The sequence below is a fragment of the Pithys albifrons genome, chromosome 6 (assembly GCF_047495875.1).
Source record: "Pithys albifrons albifrons isolate INPA30051 chromosome 6, PitAlb_v1, whole genome shotgun sequence".
NCBI classification, from domain to species: domain Eukaryota; kingdom Metazoa; phylum Chordata; class Aves; order Passeriformes; family Thamnophilidae; genus Pithys; species Pithys albifrons.
The window spans coordinates 54,404,546-54,423,715 of record NC_092463.1 but is presented as its reverse complement, the minus strand read 5'-3'; the positions used below and the strand labels follow the sequence as shown (position 1 = coordinate 54,423,715).

Here is a 19,170-nt window from a genome sequence, read left to right as displayed (position 1 = left end):
TGTCAGCAGTGCTGACAAAGCCAATTAAACTCCTGCTGCAGCTCTGGGACAAGCACCTCACAGCAACACCCCGTTAGTTCCATGCCCAGAGCTGCCCTGGGTGCAGCCACAGCACGGCTGTTTCCAAGTGACCAGCACAGCCCTGAGCCAGGAGTTTGGAACAGACCTGGGAGTCTTTTGACAGCACCAATTCCAAAAGTCACATGTGGAAACTGACAATCAATTCAGACCCACAGAGCGCTGCTTTTGCAGAGGTAGAGACCAGGAGTCTGAAAACTTTATCAATAAAGTGCAAAAAGTGCAGTAATGCACCTGGACAGTGAGGTCAATGACCTCATCACTGTCTAGAACTCCCTGAAGGGCAGTTCTAGCCAGGTGGGGGTTGGTCTCTTCTCCCAGGCACTCAGCAATAGGACAAGGGGGCACGGGCTCAAGCTCTGCCAGGGGAAATTTAAGTTGGAGATCAGAAAAAAATTCTTCACAGAGAGAGTAATCAGGCACTGGAATGGGCTGCCCAGAGAGAGGGTGGATTCCCCATCCCTGGAGGTTTTTAAGGTGAGATTGGCCATGGCACTGAGTGCCATGATCTGGTAAAGGGACTGGAGTTGGACCAAGGGTTGGACTTGATGATCTCGGAGTTCTTTTCCAACCAAATCAATTCTTTGACTCTATTATTAGTGCAGTGCTGTAGAGGTTTGGCTTGAGAAAGGGCCATCCATATAACCTGTCCCAGAACACGCAGTTCAGGTGTGACTGGGAAGCCCCGTGTGTGTCACTGGGAATGCCCCTCTGTGTGCACAGAGTGCGGGGCCTGGCGGGAACAGTGACACACCTACCAGAAGAGGCCAGCACGTTTCTCTCCACGTGCGCCAATTTCCTTGCTCCAAGTTAAAACACGTTTCTTCTCTCCTGGCCAAACTGCATTATTAATGCTCAGCCATACCTTCTTTTCTACAAATATCCTCATTTTCTTTATTACAGACTAAGTGATTATAAATTATCCTTTGTTTTACTACTAAACACAAGTAAAGTGCAAACTCAGGAAAAAAGCTGAAACTACAGTAGGTTATCTGATTTTCTGAAAAAACTGCCCAAAATTAAAATAATTTTTCAGCACCTTAGTGAGATAAGGAACTAGATTGCATTCCAAGTGCAGTTTCACCCTGAAAATCATGAAGTGAGAAACGTATTTAAACCACTTAAGAAATGAAACTGTTTTTAAAACAATTGGCTTTTGTTTGTTTGGGTTTTTTTAACATCAAGTATATATACCTAAAATACTGGCTGTATCAAGAAGGCATGTCAGAATTGTATCCAAATTACTCCTAGAAACAATGCCTATTTACAGTAAAAAAACCAACCAAACAAAAAATCCCACAACGAAACAGTTAATTTCTGAAACACTTCATGGGGTTACTTAATCCTTAAATAATAAACCCTCCAGTTATATCAGTATTTTAAATAAAATAGGGAACCTCTGGTGAATAGGTGAACAATTAGGGGGTAAAAATTCTGAAAGAAACTGAGACCAACTACTTCTATCCATGTTTTACTTTAATGTCAAACAGACTTCTAACTTTCTTAATTGTCAAGAACTCACAAAAGTTATTTACATCACCAAAACAAATTAATCCTGGCTATGCCCTTTCAGAATCCTCAAAATCCACTGAGACTGCCAACAAAACAAGGAATTTTGAGTGGGGTTTTTTTGTGTGGTTATGAGTTAATTGGTAATCTAATAACTACATTACAAATGTATCAGCATTAGCCATGACAGTTAATGGCACTGTTTTAATCCAGGCTTGTATTTCAGGAACAGAACAGTCTGCTGGGCTGCCAAAACCAGATTAAACTCAATGTAAATTGAGAAACATGTAAATACATTCCATGAAACTCTGTGTAGTACATTAGCTCAGAGTGAATATACTTAGAAATGGGCAACACCAATTAACTTGCAAAATGGACCCATTCTCCAATTCTAGAGACATCTGTCATTAGAAATGGAGTCCAGGGGCATTAAGCATGTAACATAATTTTCCACTCAAAAAGAGCATAGAGGGAAACATCTTGCCACAAAGATACACTGAGGGAAGCATTGTGTAGTTCTAAAGTGTAACTCTGATGTCAAGATTGAAAACAGCAGACTTGGTGGGACTGTAAATTCCCTTCAAACCTGAGAACTTCATTTATTTAACAAGTGTTATCTTAGTGGAGCAAAGTATAACCCCACTATACAATTAAAAACGCAGCGTAACCCAGAAAATGTCAGCAGACTAAATCACTGGAAGCATTTACTCATTTAGTCCAATTCTGGTTTTCAGTAACTGATCAACAGTTGCTGGAGCACAGAGGGAGAAAACCGGAATCATATTGTGTTAAATACAACTAAGAGCAGATCAAGTTACGGGCTTAGGTCCAGCCAACCCCGCCCCCCGCCCAAAGCCCACTGTGCCATGGTGGGTTGCAAGGCGTCCTCTCCCTCCTCTCTGGAAGGGGAACGCCTGGAGAGGCACCTCCCTCACACTCAGGGCAATACCTGTCACACCCCTGTGACTGGAACTCAGCACTTCATAGCTGAACTCTCAGATTCAAGAAGAGGATCCATCTGTTTAGCTCACAGACTATCTTAGGGATCCATAAGCCAAGCAAAAACCTTCCTTCCATCTTCTGTGATCTGCTGTGACACAAGGAACAGGAACAGACTACCCAATTCATGCTCTCTTTACCAGGTGCACTGATTTAGTACAGAAGAGATGAAAAAACAAACTGCCCGCTATCACTGCTAGTGAGCTGCAGAGAGATGCAAGAGATGCAGCAACACAGAAAAAAAGTCAGCGACAGGGAAAGGCTGGCCTGGGATGCTGCGGTATGTACATAGATGTGTCAGAGGCTGCAGGAGTTACAAAAGCAGCAGAAATGGGGATGATAAAGGAAGCAGCTACAAGTCAAAATGCAAACCCGAAACCAGTAATAAAAGAATTGGGTAACAAGAGCACTGAGACACTTCGACGTTCCTCATGAATATTTACACTCTGTCCATTGTAACGCCAGAAACTGGAATAATTGCCCTGATTATCTGGAACGTACCGTTCCCTTGTGCGTGCAAACTCATCCAAATTCAGCTGAGCCCCACACTTTGGAAAACAATGTTTCACAGGTACCAGCTAAAGACTCCTCAGACCTTAAATAACAGTGTTTCTCAAAGACTCCGCCTATGCTGAGCATGTTTTAACCCAAAACTCTTTTAAGACCGAGACTCAGAGCAACAGCACAGCAAGGAAAGATCAACATCCCGTACTCTGAACGAAGCCATCCAGACTAAACTCAAAGGAAGGAACTCAGCCTAACCCCTGTGTACATCCCACAGAACTGCAGGACAGCGGCAGCCACGAGCAGCAGCTCAGACCTGTTCACTGTTCCAACTCCTGCCAGGTCCCTTCTCCTGCACAGCAAAGGTCAGAAAAATACGGACCAGCAAGTCCCTGAGCCAAAGCTGCACAAAACTGGAGACAATCGAGAGAAAGAAAAACAAATTTACAGCCTAATTATGGCACCCATTACCAGGGCCCCTGGTGTGTCCCTCTCCTGAGAAAAGCATCATGCTACACCGGCATGAAGATATAAGAAGTCCATGTGACTTTTTAGCTAAAGACCTTTTACACTTGCTTAAATATTTGCTTTACTCGAGCCTTGAATATAAAACGAAATCACTCTTCCTCAGATAGGGTACTACAAATGAAATGTTAATTACAACGAGAATAGTTTATGTAAATTATTAAATCCATTCGTAATACTCGAAACTCTTTAAAACGTTTATTTCACATCTCATTTAAGCGGCAATCTACTACCGAAACAATAATCTATTATTTGACTACATAGTCCTGATCCACAGGAATCGCTTTTCACACATGCACAGCTTAATGCAGAAATACAAATTAACAAGCCATACAGACATGGTTACATCGTGCCCTGCCGTGCCAAGGCCGTACGGCAAACGCACAAAGCTAAAAATATCCTATGCATTTGCTGTTTTTTAAAAATTACTATTTAAGGACAATCGAATTTAGTTTTTCATGTAGATCACCCTGAAGCTACAACAGCAACATCCGGCAGAGTCCTTTAAGACTGCAGATTCACAGCACCTGAAGCAGAATCTCGATAAAACTGTACAAGAGAGAAATGCTTTCTTTGAATGGCAGCAAGGTTGAAGTTCTTGTATCACTGGAAACGGGAGAAACATCCCCTACAAGTACTGGCATCAAGCTGCATCTGATAGCAAATGCGATTCTTGGATAGCTCAAAACAACCCTTACAGAGATTTTATACATAACTGGACCTGCTCAACCGCAGGCTTGTCCTAACAGAAAATTCAAACTTCCACGGAAGTCACGTCACTTTTTCTCGACGAAAAAGCGCCGCGAATAAAACCTTATCATAACACAAAATAAAAATATTTGCGTTATTGCAAGCAATTTTTCTAGCGGAGCAGCTTCCCATTGTCCCGCTCTATTATAAGTCCTAGTGGTGAAAAGCTGACAGGAACAAGAGCAGTGGTTATTTAAAAAAAGAAAAAAGGGGTGAAAAAAAATATCAAATGCTCTTGCACGTTGGCGAGCGGAAAGAGATGCACTGAACAGGCGGGTTCCGAGGCCCGGAGGTGCCGGTGCCGCCTCCCCCCGTGCGAGCGCGGAGCGGGCCCCGCGTCCCTGCCGGACCCCGCCGGGAGCTGCGCCCGCCGCGCCGCGGCCGCGAAAACACAGCCAGGGGTTTGAAAAAAAAAATTAAAAATTAAAAATTAATTAAAAATTAATTAAAAAGGGAAAAACATAAAAAGCCCGGACGAAGCCCCCAGCAGCACGCCGGCCGAGTGCGGCCCCGCGGCGCCCCGGCCCTCGCCCCTCGCCCCTCCGCCCGTGACGCAGCGCCGAGCGGGCCCGGGGGGGGCGGCCCAGGGGACCCCCGCGGGCGGGGAGGGGCCGGGCGGGCCCCGCGGAGCGGAGCGGCTTTATCGCCGCGGCTCCGCCGCTCGGGTCGGTGCCGCCCGCGCCCGCTGCCCCGGCCCGCCTCCCCGAGCGCCGCCAGCGGGCGCGGCGCGGCCCAGCCCGGCGCGGCGCGTCGGCCCCGTCCGGAGATGGCGGAGGGAGCATAAGGCACACTGGGTAAAAGCACATTTATATACGAACCTCGCCGAGAAATTTTCCAACAATTCCTCCGTCCGACCCCACCATGCACCAGGACAGGAAACGGCCGCCTCGGCACCGCCCGCCCGCCCGGCACCGCCCCGCGCCCCGGGGGCGGGGCCCGCCCGCGCCGCCACCGCCGCTCCCATTGGCCGCGCCGCGCGCGCCGCCGCCGCCGCCGCCCGCCATTGGCCGCCTCCGGGCCGCGCGCCGGCGCCCATTGGCCGCGCGCCCGCGGCCCCGCCCCCGCGGCTCCCATGGCGTCGGGGCTGTGCCGCGCGCGGGGCCGCCGCCATTTTGTGCCGCGGGCAGCCAGGCGGCCCCGCGCGCGGCGGCAGCGGCGCCATTTCCTGCCCTCCCTCAGCGCGGCCGGCCCAGCGCCCGGGGCGGCGGCCACGGCACCAAACACGGGGCCCCCACTGAGCCCCCGGGCGCCCGCCCCGCGGGGAGCGGCCCCGGCCCGGCTGCCGCAGCCGGCGGGCTCCGGGGAGTCCCGGCAGGGCTGGGCCGGGCCCGAGCAGCGAGCGCCCTGCTCTGCCCTTCTTTTCCCTTCCCGTCCGGCCCGGCCTTCTCGCCGCGGTATCTGCGGTTGCCGGTCCAGCCCGGCTCTGGGGATAAGGACCCTGTGCTTAAAGTTATGCTTGGGAGTATTTGTCTTTATGTGATGTTTAGGTATGAGAACGTGTGATAAATACTCTTAACAGCTCTCAGTCTAAGGCAGGCAAAGGGTGTTAAGGTTAAATCAGTACATGATTTTTCCAGAAAACCCAGCTGTGGAGTTGATGTGAATTACCACCATTGTTGGGACAATATGCTCAGCTCTGAGGGGCTTACTCCCTTGTTCTGGAAGAGCATTTAAGTTTTGCTCGAGAATAATAGTTAAAAATTCTCGCAGTGATACAAAAGGCCAGAAAAAGCTTATTCCCAAGCAGGCCTAACAGCACTTCTAGTTTACAGTTTTTCTCACTGTTTGTTAATGGGAAACCTCCACCCAAAGCACAAACTGCAGCCATCAGTTTGATTTGAGGTACATAACATAACCCATAATAAATTCTATTTCTAACTGGCCAAGTCCCTTGTATTCATAGATCACTTATTAACATCTCTGTGAAATGCTACAACTCTTGTTTCCCATTCTAGAGTGCTTTATGTTTCCAGCATCAATGTTTTGCTGTAAACATCAGAAATGCACACAACGACCACATGTAATTTAAAACAAGCTACAGAATAACTGATGATCAGCACCATGACACTGGATAAAGTGTTTCCACGTTGCTCACAGTGGGTATGTGGAGGGTCCCACAGAGCAGAGAGAGAAAAACCCAGCCCAAGGAACTCGACTCCGTAATAGCAAAACACAGAGAGCCTTGACACAAGCTTAGCTGCTTATAAACCTTTTTCTATTTTACTTCTGCATTCAGGTTAAAACTTGAGTTGCAGGGGTGAAACTTCAGGGCCAGAAAGGGAAAATGTTCAGTGAGAGGAAGGATGTCTGGGCAAGGACTGAGAGGGAGCTACACACAAACTGCAAAGCTGAGATGCTTCACAATGATTCTACTCCGAGAACTGATAGCCAAGAGGAGGGCATTTCCTTTTGGGAAAAAAAAATCAACCCATAAAACTTGCAAAGTATCAATTCCTTGACATAATTAAAATAATCTCTTTATTGTCAGGTAGTCAGTAATTAATCTACTGCAGACTTGAGAAAACCTTGCAGTACGAGTTTGAGGCTATAACAGATTTGAGCAGAGCTTTCTTGTACTGTGCTGACACATTAATAATTCTTTTAAGAGAGTGATTTAGAGGGAAAAAAAATTGAATTTACCCAGGATGCCAACATTTTTAGAAAGTGTCTCATTTTCATATTGGACACAGTTAAAGAGAATTGTGGTTGTGCCTAATATTTGGTTGAAGAAATATTTTAGAGAGGAGAATACAAACCTTGGAGCAATGTAAGTAGAACAGGACCCTACTGCAAGAATACAGCTACATTCAAAACACCACAATGAAATAAGTGAAGATAAGGATTTGCTTTAGATGTTTATTAATCCAAGGAGACCTTCCATAATAGAAAAAACAGAGGCTTAAAATTTCCCAGCTCTTCCCTTTAGAGTTGCATTATCCTTGAAAATGGAGTTGGATAAGTGCAAGTTCTAGAAGGAAGAGCAGTTTCTAATTTGACATGTGTATCACTGAAATTGATATATTGCATCACAAAATGCACTATCACCACCAACAACAATGCAAAATTGTTTTGCAATTTATATAAATACATTTCTTGGAGCAAAGGAAAGCAAAGTTCTAGATCATTCTTAAAAAAGATGCTCCTTGCTAACCAGTCTAGTGACACATAAAAGCACCCTTGAAGTAAGACTGTATTCCTCACACCGAGATAAAATTCTTCCCTTGACTTGTGACTTGAAAAATATAAACTGCTCCAGAACTGACAATGGCACTGAAATGGGGGATCCCCCCTATTCTTTTGTTATCTGCTTTATACATAAAGCCTCCTCACTGCTGCTCTCATCCCTTCTGCCAGGGGGCACAAGTGGCTCATCTGCCCTCAGAGCTTCTCGTGCATTTTTTGGATGCACATCAAGATAAGCAGATACCCCACCAGCAGATGTTCAGAAATGATTCATGTCAGACTGGGCATCTCCAAGGCCAAGGAATGTGCAGGACAAGACATGTTCTAAGTAGGTCTGTCACCTTTTACTGCAAAATTAAAACCTTGTCCAGGGATGACCTGGGGGCCAGAGCACACCTGGATGTGCCCAGGAGTTCCACACTCACCAAACCCCTACCAGTCCTGCCCTGTGGCCTTGGCCAGGTGCACAAGGATCGCTGTGGTTCTCACACCACTCCTAGGATGGAGATCCATCCAAGGCTTTGTCCTTTCAGGCTTTTCCACATCAGGTGCAATATTCTTTTAGTCCACACTTTGCTTTTCAAGTACCCCTTTGGTAACGTGGTGCTGCAGCTCTGGCTCAGGCTCTCCCCTTGTACCCTGTGCAGGGAAGTGTCTGCCGGAGCAGCCTGGAGAGCCCCTTCCAGCGCTGGGGAAGCGGCGGCACCCCTGGGATCAGAGGGTGCTGCTGGTCAGCTCCAAAGGAAACCCCAAACCACCAAATCTTGCTACTCTGCTGATGCAAAAAACCACACCACACAAACCAATTTTCTGAAGACTGCATTTTGAGTATCATAATATATATATATGTGCATTTCATTTTTACAGATAAAAAGTTTATTTTTAACCTGTATTTAAATTTTGGAGGCTTACATTAAATTAAGGTAGCTTGTTTAATATCAATTGTAACAGCAGGTGACATTTTTATATAAAAACAGCCTAAAGAAAAAAAAACAACCCAAACATTTGATTTAAAAGACCTGACACCAATGATCTCAAGGCAAGATCATATGCCAATGGATTTTTGCTTTTAGAAAAGAAAAAGGGGGCATTCAAGCCAACCCGTTCACAGCCTCTCCCTGCTGGCTTCTTCATACAGTGGTTTTCATAGTGGTCCCAGAGGGAACTGTATTTTGCCTCTCTAGCTAAAATACTAGTTACTATAGCAACTTTGAAGGAAGAAAATTGTGGTTTCAAAAATGAAAGATTGGCAAAACTTCAAATACACTGTCTGGATCAGGCAGACAACAGCACACACTAATTCTGCGAGTGCAAAAAGAGGGGAAATGAAATGCAGAAGTAGTGCACTTGCACTACCATGAGCTGGGAAAAGACTATTTTGCACAGTTGGGGGAAAAAAAATTGCATTTATAAACCATAGCCCAAATCAGCCAATGACATTGTCATGTTTTTAATAAACTGCATATGTAGATATTTCATCCACACACTTCAATTGACCTTAAGATCTTCACACCTCATCTACCTTTTTTAGAGAGGGTAACATTTTCTTTGTGCTTACACTACACACTTGTATCAATTCTTTACCTTGAACAGTGAGATCTTTAAAAAAAACAAGACACGGAGGGTGTAGCTATTTTTTCTTTAGCAGCAATGAAATATCACTAACCCCTTTTTACATAACCGAATTCAAGTCACAACCAGAGGTGACTGCACCACAAAGTCACCAGGTACAAAACTGCTAATTCATTTTAAATTAATAACTTGAAATTATTTCCCCCAATACATCCCTTATTTTTTATTTTTATAAACAGCAAACATTTTGCTATTTTTGTACATAGGCTAGCAGGCTTGTTTCAATATGAAAGTGCTAATTCATTTACAGATTTATCAGTTATGTAGTGCTACATTAAGTGTCCAATATTCTACATATGAACAATCTTGATAAATGGAAATGATGAAGATTAAGTAAGGCTATCTGATTACCTTATCTTATTTACATTAAAAGAATAGACACCCAATAGTAGGGATAAAGGGAGATAAACTGGGCAAATACTCATACTGCCACAGGTGTAAAAATTGTCTGCCTTCTAGCTTGTACTGTAAATGAGACATTTTAAATAGTCCTGCAGCCCATGTCTATTTTGTTTTTCCTCAGAAAAAGAAAAGCTGCCTTCATGACATCCCCTCTTGATTTCCGATCTCCAAAGTGTGTCATTTGAAGCTTTAAATTCAGATTCTTCCTATCTTCAAAAAAACCTCTGGTTTGCTTTCCAGTATTATGTTGTATGATCAGGTCCCACTTCTGGGGCTTTTGTCCAATCTATTCATAAATTAGTTTAGAGTGAGTTGTAGATAACATGAACCAGTTCTGGAACCACTATTGGGAGGAACACAAGCTCTTCACTACAATCACACAGTAGCAGGAAAAGTGATAATTCAATTCATTCCTGGGGCAGGGCCTCCAAAATTAAATGAAGTTGGCACAACTGGAGCATTGAATTTGTATCCTCCATGCTTTTCAATCATTTTGGATTCTAAAACAAAGCAAACAAAAGGAAGATATTTTAGTGCACATGTAGTGGGTGAGACAGATCAAGATTCTGTGACTGACCATTTTGAGTTTCTCAGAGATAGAGGTTTAATCTGAGGTTACACAAGAAAGGAATTGGCACCCACAAAGCAGAAATTTGTCAGGCCCCAAAGAACAGATGGAGAGATTATTATCTTAATTTCTCAATATTGTTATAGCCATGCTTAAATGAATTCCAATTTAAAAAAGCCCACACTTTAGCTTTTGGACACCACTGTGTAATTTTCACATTTCAGAAACAGGACCTGAATGAATGCTGTGCTCCTAAACTTGCTAAAGACACCTAATTCTTTGATTAACATCAATAGACTTGGCAGTCAAATCAGTAACAGAGCACATGTACAAAAAAGACTCTAGCTACATTTTCAGTGTTCCTATCTCAATTCAACAAGCAGAAACAGCCACTGAAGCATCAGAAATGGACTTTTTAGTGTACATGCTCCTACCCAAGCAGAAAATTTTGATTTTAGGTTCCTAGACTATAAACCATAATTCTGAGAGAAAACAAGCAAGTTCATCACTTTTCATTTTCAACCAAACCTCAAGATGTGTAGCCATCTGAGGTCCACATACCCATCACTGTAACTACCAGCAATGTCTGCTTTTACTGTCCTTCAAAGACAGGCTTTACCGTAAGACAGGTTTTTACAAGCTCCAATACATGGACAACTGAAAATTAGGTTGTGCCTTTACGACAGCCTAGATAGTGCAGAAGGTGGTTTGTATTATTCCCAGGTCAAGACAACAACACTTACTAATGTCTTACATTGGTCTAAGAACTTTCTCCTATCTCAAAACAGTTGCAATCTCTCTGGGAATACAGGACAGCTCATATTATCCACAAAATCTGCATTCTGTTTCTTTGGAAACGGGCCAGAAAAATGTTGCCATGGCTAACAAAGCCTGGGAGAGAACCCCTCACAGCACATGGAAATTCTTCTAGGCTACATTAATGAAGGAGAACTGTACTCCAAATCCTTTTAACAGGTAGGTGGACTAAATGGAGTATCAGCGTGCTCTGATAGGAACAAGAATTTCCTGTAAGGATCAGTTGCATCAAACTTCACAACCTGAACACAACTTGCTCTAGGAAAAAGCAGTAAAAAAAAGCCAATCTTTTTTAATCCATAAAATGCAGTAGTAGTATATAATCTCATTAGTACAATGTCCAGTGCTTGGCAGGGATCACAGCCAAACTTGTTACTATTAAAACTGGATCCTTCAAGCTTTGTGAGGTAATTTGGGCTGCTTTCCCAAAAGTACTTATTAAAATGTGTATTCTTACTACCAATCTTTTTCTTGAAACATTTTTGAACTTCTGTTTTGAAACACCTGTAACAATCACTCAGCAAGATGCTGGACTGATCCCTCTCAAAGGCAAGGGAAAACTTAAAAACTGAACAGATTTTTAAATCTGTATTATCTGTAATGAAGAATAACATTCTAAAATATTTAATAGGCTTAGTGATGTGGTTCTACAGATGGATACTACTTCCATAATTTAGTATTCTCCCATCCACAGAATCATTGTCTATCCCAGCTGGACTAGGTCACATGCCAGGAAATAATTTATCAGCTACGTGATGTGTTTGTCGACATCCCTGGAGTTCATCTACCTTCAGGTAATCAAATCAATTGTTTTCCAAACCAAGAAATTAGGACAATTTGCTTTTATTTCCTTGGCTACTTCACCAGGCCATTTCTATCATTCCTTACACCCGTGGCAATGCCATACAGTTTGTGCAGTGAGGCTTTGTGACCTGACCACCTTCAAATATTCCAAACACCTCTGGAGTGCAAAACAACCCTGCTTTGATGAAGACATTTCCTGTATTGTGCTTCTTGAGCACATCCAGAGTGCTCAAAGAGCAGAAGGAGACATTAATGGTAAAAAGGGGGGACAATACCATGTGCTGCCCGCCGCTGATCTGCCAGAGTTGCGATGTCCTGCAACTGTTTCCTTTGTTCTTCATTAAGGCCCTGTGTCAAGGCCTGGTACCACACAGGGTTACGATTCTGAATTGCTGCAAAAGAAAACACAAGCAAAAGGAAAATGTTGATTAAAATGTTCTGTACCTCAAAGCTTACTAACTCACTGCTGTTTTAATTGGGGTAATACTATGTTATGGTTACACAAATCGAGATATTTAAAAACACTAACACAACCTCTGACCTCTTCCCTACCACTGTAAATTCTTTCAAGCATCTCCCCCTGCTCTGAAAGTTTAGTGATGGCTTCTCCTTTTTCCAAAGGAAGAACTGGTTCAAGCACATACTGGAAAGCCAGTTTGGAAGCTCTCACCAGGTTCCACTTTACAGCAGTATATACAAAAGTTAAAACGTATCTTGTTGGCCAAGAAAGGAAATAGAGTTACTTACTCTGAAAAATAGTTTTAAATATCTGATATTCATCAATAGGGTTGTCTTCATCATCAATAATTGTGGAATAGCCTTCCAAAGCAGTCTCTTCAGCATCATCTTCTTCCCAGTCTTCATCATCTCCATCTTCACCTGCCTGTTTTGCTAGAATTTCTAGATATTCTTGACCATCTTCATCAATGTCATCTTCATCACTCCCCAACTCCTCTGAATTAAATGTAACACACAAAGAAAGGTTTATCTCGGGAACAGAAAGAGCAATTCTTTAGAAATATGGCCAAATAGATAAAATAGGCAATAGAACTGGTAACAGTACAGTGCAGGCTCAAAGTGGGGAGCTCAAGTAATTTCTCTCTTAGTGCCGTGGACTGCTCCCCAGAAACATCACTGTGTAAGTCAGAAAGAACTGTCATAAAAATGTATATACAGATAGTTTGGAGCAGCACTTGATAAAGCTTTAAACAAAGCAGTATTTGTGCTCCAAAGAAGGGCTGAAATAATTTCACGAAAACACTTCTAAAGGCACATTCACAAGTGTTGTTGTGAAGATGGCCTGCAAAATACAAAATTTAATAGTATGACAATATATCTAATGACAAGTTTGAGAAGTCCAGAATTCAACAGCAGAGATCAAAAAGAAACTGGGCTTTAAGCAGATACAAGAAAACAAAAAAAACCAGTTCCAAATAATCACTCAAAGACGCTGGGCTGATGACGGAAAGGTAAAAATAGTGAATGAGAACTAAAAGTTCGAGCAGAATGTAGGGAAAGGTGGAACAAGTAAGTACAGGTAAGTTGTAGACAATTTTGAACTTCATATAAAGAAGATGGCAAAAGATGGGAAAGTTTGTGAAAGGACTGCATGGAGAAGAAAGTCTATAAAAACTGATGAAATTGAGATTACACTAGTCCTGGGAAAAACATCCCAAGAATTGTCATTTTCAACACACAGCTAGAACAGCAGCAACACGAGACAGTTTGTGACATACAGTCCAAACTGTACAGTGGATTAGAAGAATTCCTGGCAACTCCTACTGACTCTTACCCCTCACTCAAATGAAACACATCCCAGTAAGAACTGCTTTCAGCAGGGACAGCATCCCCACACAACAGCCAGACTGAGGGGACTCCGAAGAGACTCGTGCCCAGGAGTTACCTTTTAGGAGGGGCTGGAAAGTCAGTCAGATACACCTGAAAGTTATCAAAAGATGTTCCGTATTCTACTACAGCTTTTCATTTTTGGAATTAGGGTACTCGGAAGAATTCCAAAAAGGAATCTCCATCAGAAAAACCCCCAGGAAAATACAAAGTAACAGCAAAGTTTCAGTTTCTGTACCTGTTTCCTCATCTTCTTCAGCTTCATCATCATCATCGCTGTCATTTTCATGCTCTGCATGACAGGCATATGCTCTTTTCAATCCATTAAATAAAAGGATAAAAGCTGGCAGAATCTGTCCAGCAACTTGATTTAAAACCTGTGGTATTTGCTCCAGATCAATAAGAGCACACAAGCCAAGCACACACATCTTTCTGTCATGAAGTCTACAAAACAGAAGAATAAAAAAGGTGTAAGTTTTGTTATGATTTACAAGCAGGGGTACCACAGAGAATGATCTGCAAAATTAGAAACACTTACCCCAAGAAACAGTCCACGTCATTCAGCCACTGTGTTATGAAGTGATTGGTGACAGGCTCCACATTATTGGGAAAACGAAGATTTTCCAACGTATTTAATAGTAAATGAGGATTGTAATACAAAGCAGCTATGGCAACCTGGAGGCACATGGTTCGTAGTTCACTGGTTTTCACTTCTCTGGTCAGTCTCTCCAAGGCAGCTTCCACAAATGAGGGTATGCACTGAGCAGGGAGAACCATCACAAAGTTAGTGAGCAAAAATAAAATTTGTCTTTCTGTATTTCAACAGTCTGGCACATACACACAGAGGGCATGAAATGGGACTAATTTTGTATATGACATCTGCTTTATTTGATTAAATAAAAATGTGAAAATATTGAATCACATGGATTTTGTGACATCCTGCAGAGCAGGTGTAACTCCTCACTCTATAATCTCATGTATTAAAAATGAAAAATAGAGAAAATGCATACAACAGAAGTCAAGAAAAATCAACTTGGTATTTTTTAATAGATACATCAACATAATGAAATATTACTAACATTTCAAGAAAATAGCTGTTCAAAGGTTGAGGCTCATCAGAGATGCCACACTAAAAAAAAAGATTCATAATAGAAGATTTAAAAGAAAATTAAAAATTAAAGTTTCCAGGGACCATATCCACAAGTATACAAAAGCACACAAAGATGTTTAAATGGCTACTATACAGTGCTTGTCATGTACACAGCAGAAGCACACAACATTCATCTCTCAAATTCCAATTTCCATATGTGCATAATAAAGTCACTGGTTACTCTATGACATTAATTGGGATTCCAGGAACTTAATTTTCATTCTTACTTATTTCAAAGCTATGAGATTGACAGATTGAATAACTTTCATTAAATATTCACTAAGATTAATTTAGAATGCAATTAATTGACTTCTAAACTGGTACTATTCCAGTTTCATAAAAACACCTGAGTTCTTCAGTGGCCTGAATTCTGTAGACAAAGTGTGCAATAACTACCTCTGCAGTCTGTTAACCAAGTGACACTGAAGTAGAAAAGAGGATTATCAGTCACACCACATGAACTTCTCATAAACTCATGTTGCACATGAATCAATTAATACTACAGAATAAAATACTTTTAAAGTATTAGTTTTCGCAACCAGAGTTGTTACCAACCTGATCAATGCCACGCCCTTTACACTGAAGGATAATTACTTCTAACAGCTTTGCTGCATGACATTCTGCATCTTCTCCAGCAACTCCTGTAAGTACCTGAAAAACAACCATTCCTGTTGGTGATATCCCTTTAAGAAGTATTTCTATATACTGCTTTGCTTTGGAAAACCAGTATGAACTTAGACCCTCTATAACAATGCATAAACATCCACTAGTAAAGCAGCCAAATCTACATCAACTGCTTAGTCTGACAACCAGAGACTGAAAATTGCTGAATGTGGGCAAAACTTACTTATATTTGCAAATATATAATAAATGTATGGATGCAGAGCTTACCGTAGTAGTAACTGTATAAGCATCAGCTGCCATTTTGCAAAGCTTTATTTCTATACACAAACAAAAACTTCTCTTATGCATTTATATACTGAATTTTGTAACTGTTCTATTTACAAAAATGGGATATACAGTCGTAAACCATGCAGTATCTAAAACTTAACAGTGCTCAGCTAGCACTAATCACTAAGAGGTCACACCAGGGTAATTTTCTTTTTATTATATTGTGCTGGTTTCAATATAAAGTGTTCCAAGAATTTACAATCAGCTCAATCAGCCTGGTTGCAACTTGTTTTCAAATAAAGGCTGACAAGTGTTATTCACTATAACAGTTAAACAGTTTCAAAAGAACTACTCTCAGAAATACCATTGGCATTGCTGACAGTTCACCATAGCTCTTACACAGACACCACAGGTGTGGAAAACTGTGCCCAGAAGTGCCTGGACTGTGTTAGAAGAACTGCATTCTGCTCCCAGCTTTCATCACTGACTAGGAACTTCTTATTCTTAACCCTTTTCCTTCCATCTCCACTCCACTTGTTTAGCATACACATGGCATGTGATATTGTAGCCACAGCGAGGCCACAAATCCCAGGATTAAGAAAACCACCAACCTTTTGCAATATGTCTTACATGCCCATATGCACAAAACTTGGTTTGTTTAATCTGCTTTTGTTCTGTATAATATATATTATTTTTGACTTTTAGCAGAAGCTTGTATCTGAAATTATGACACAACCTCTTTAAATTCCTTTGCAATAACTTAATAGTCTGTGGAATCTCAGAGGATGTTCAATAGCAAAACACTTTAAAGAACAGACATCAAAAGCTGTTGTGGAAAAAAGTACCCAGTTTAACAGCATATTACTTCAAAGATGGCAGGTTTTGTTACCACAGAGGAATCTACTCACCTTCTTGCACATACTGTAGATCATTTCAAGGTATTTTGTGTCTGACAGAAGTGTATCTGTATCAACAGTAACGTAATTATGCAAGAGAGGCATCATGTCTGTATTAAAAGAAGAAAGATCACAGTTAGGTACTGTCTGCATGCTGTTAAAATCTGTATTAATAATGACAGTTCTTGCTTAATGTTTGTCAAGATAAATGTGCATCTAGTCATAGATGTCTTAGCGAAACAGGTCTGGTTACAGCAACAGCAGAATAAAATACTTCAAGTATAACCTCACTGGAGTGTTCTCCTAACATTTCAGTCAAGATGAAATTCATTGTGTGACTGAAATCACATCTATGGAATCACCTGCATTTCTGGTTTATTTATATTACTTACCAGTAAAATAATCAAAACCATCCTGCTGAAAGACTTCAAACACAAGAGGAAGAAGCTGCCACATTTGTGCAGAAACCTGTTGGCAGGTCAGACTATGAGCCAGGGAAAAGATTTCCTCGTAGAACTCTGAAAAACAAACAGAATTCTAGGTAAACATAATGCCAATTCCATGCTCTGAAAAAAATAAGGCAACAGAAGTAGAGGTACCTAATACATGCTGCTGCAAAACTGTGCCAATCACTTGCAAGCAGATCCCTTCCAGCTGCTGAGTAATCTGGAAAAAAAAAGTGAGATTTATTACTATTTTCAATACTTTGGAGTAGCAATTAAACACATTTTAAGATTACTCAAAGCAGTTTCTATTTGCACAATATAGTTTTTAAAACAAATTTGAAATTTCTCAAATTTTAGCACAGTAAGTGTGTAGAAGCAGCATTCTTGGCTAAGGATTTGCAAGACAGCTCTTAATACAAGGTGTATTTGAAGCACTAAAGATCTCATATAAAAGAAAAGCCGGAGAGTGACCCTATGTAACAGTTAAGTCCTATTGAAACATTGTAAGTAAATATGTATCCAAGGGGGAAGCAATGGAAACTGAAGGAAGTATTTGCTCTTCCAAAAATGTGAAATTTAAACAAACAAACAAAAAAATCAAATAACAAATCACCTCCCAAACCTAGCTTAGGATGTTCATATTGTATGGGGACAATCAGCCTAAATGTTGGTCCTACAGATTCAGCCAGTCTTCCAAATTAGTACTTAGTAATCCGTGGAACAGCTAACAAAAGAGTCATTAACCTGTTGAGGGCACTTTCCTTGCATAGGGGCAAATAAGGGTTGAGTTTCTGGTCTTAGCTATGCAGAACAGGATTTGAAACTAACCTGCTAAATACCTTATCTCTTGCAACACTGGTCATCCTGTGTGAGATGTCTCTAAATGTAAATGTTTACAAGTCAACATTTTAAAACTGAGTTCCTCAGGACTAGTGTGTTGTTACACAAACTTTTAATTTAGGTGGCAAGGATTTGCTGACAAAAACAAGTACATGAAAAGCTTGCTGAGCAACTTGAGCAACAAGTAAATGAGCTGAACTGGTTTTCAGTTTATTGTATGGCAGCAGTGGATTCTGCCTTTGGGAATTTGTTTATGCTGCTTCCTTAGTAAGTCTTTAAGAGTCCTGAGAGTAGAGTTTACTACTGAACTCTTTGGTCACTAAAAAAACCCATAATGTATTTATTTAAAAAACAGTAGCTGACTTTGTCACAAAGGGTTTTAATCAGGAATAGCATCTTTTGAACTAGCTGTCCCCTGGACATTAAGTCTATTCAGTAAAACAAAACAAAATAGCAGGAGTTTTCATCACACTGGAGAATTCTACAGAGCAGCCCAGGCAGGTAAAACGACCCATCACTGAGCACAACCACCAGAGCTGTATTTACTGACATTGAGTCTGTCCCAGAGAGCAAACTCAGTCAGCAGAGTCAATGTTAGGAGGTAACTGAAGCTTTATCTGTTCTGTTTGAAGGGCAGAGCTCATCAAATCAGAGGGGTTTTTCCAGGTGAGCTGACAGAGTTCTACCTGTTAGAGACATACTGCTTCCCTTATTTGAACAAGAACCTGGATTCCTGTGGGAAATACTGTAGCAACATTCATGCTCTATTACTGCATTCATTGCATTAGAAATATGACTCACTCTGTTACAACTTCATTACATGGCAAGTACTTCACTATTTTCTGTTTTAATATCTTTTTGGCCAAAAAGGCAGTTTTTCAGATAACAATGCCAGGAACACTGGAACTATAAAAGACTTACAGTGTGTCTTAGACAATACCTGTCAGTTTTAAAGTAATTTTTACTTACTTCTTTGTGATCTTCAACTACACTGAGAAGTGTATCAATAGTATTCAAGATTCCCATTGCTGTCACTGCTTTGTCATCACTGCCCTCTTCATCTGGACCAGTCTGGATCACCTGGTTAAATGTCATTGCCTGCATGGAACAGCAGAACAACCCGTAAGTATGTCACTCAATTGTGGAAGTTGACATTCTAGAAGGAGAACTTCTGCTAACAAAACATGAATATTAGCAGGTGACTGCTCCATGCCAGAGTTTCTTCTCAAGATGATAAAATTTGCATGTTAAGCCATTGGAGCTGTTATCCTTTATCTATTCATAAAAATAAAAAATTACATCCCATCAAAAGAATTACACTTTCTATAAGCA

General features: G+C 41.5%; 2 protein-coding genes across 4 annotated transcripts in view; both read right to left on the bottom strand.

Moving 5' to 3' along the window:
* ZNF143 (zinc finger protein 143) overlaps positions 1–5,266 on the bottom strand; it is a 39,877-nt gene extending 34,611 nt beyond the window's left edge. For all 3 annotated transcript variants that reach the window (XM_071558946.1, XM_071558949.1, XM_071558947.1), the window contains exon 1: positions 5,184–5,266. The gene's annotated coding sequence lies outside the window, so the exon portion shown is untranslated. The remainder of the gene's footprint in view (positions 1–5,183) is intronic.
* Positions 5,267–8,352: 3,086 nt separating this feature from the next.
* IPO7 (importin 7) overlaps positions 8,353–19,170 on the bottom strand; it is a 34,036-nt gene continuing 23,218 nt past the window's right edge. Inside the window, exons 16-25 of the mRNA XM_071558945.1 lie at positions 18,808–18,936; positions 17,152–17,218; positions 16,945–17,070; positions 16,565–16,662; positions 15,321–15,416; positions 14,154–14,374; positions 13,854–14,059; positions 12,518–12,724; positions 12,046–12,162; positions 8,353–10,082 (exon numbers count right to left, since the gene is read on the bottom strand). Coding sequence (XP_071415046.1) covers positions 9,985–10,082; positions 12,046–12,162; positions 12,518–12,724; positions 13,854–14,059; positions 14,154–14,374; positions 15,321–15,416; positions 16,565–16,662; positions 16,945–17,070; positions 17,152–17,218; positions 18,808–18,936 — 1,365 coding nt within the window. The 3' untranslated portion in view covers positions 8,353–9,984. The remainder of the gene's footprint in view (positions 10,083–12,045; positions 12,163–12,517; positions 12,725–13,853; positions 14,060–14,153; positions 14,375–15,320; positions 15,417–16,564; positions 16,663–16,944; positions 17,071–17,151; positions 17,219–18,807; positions 18,937–19,170) is intronic.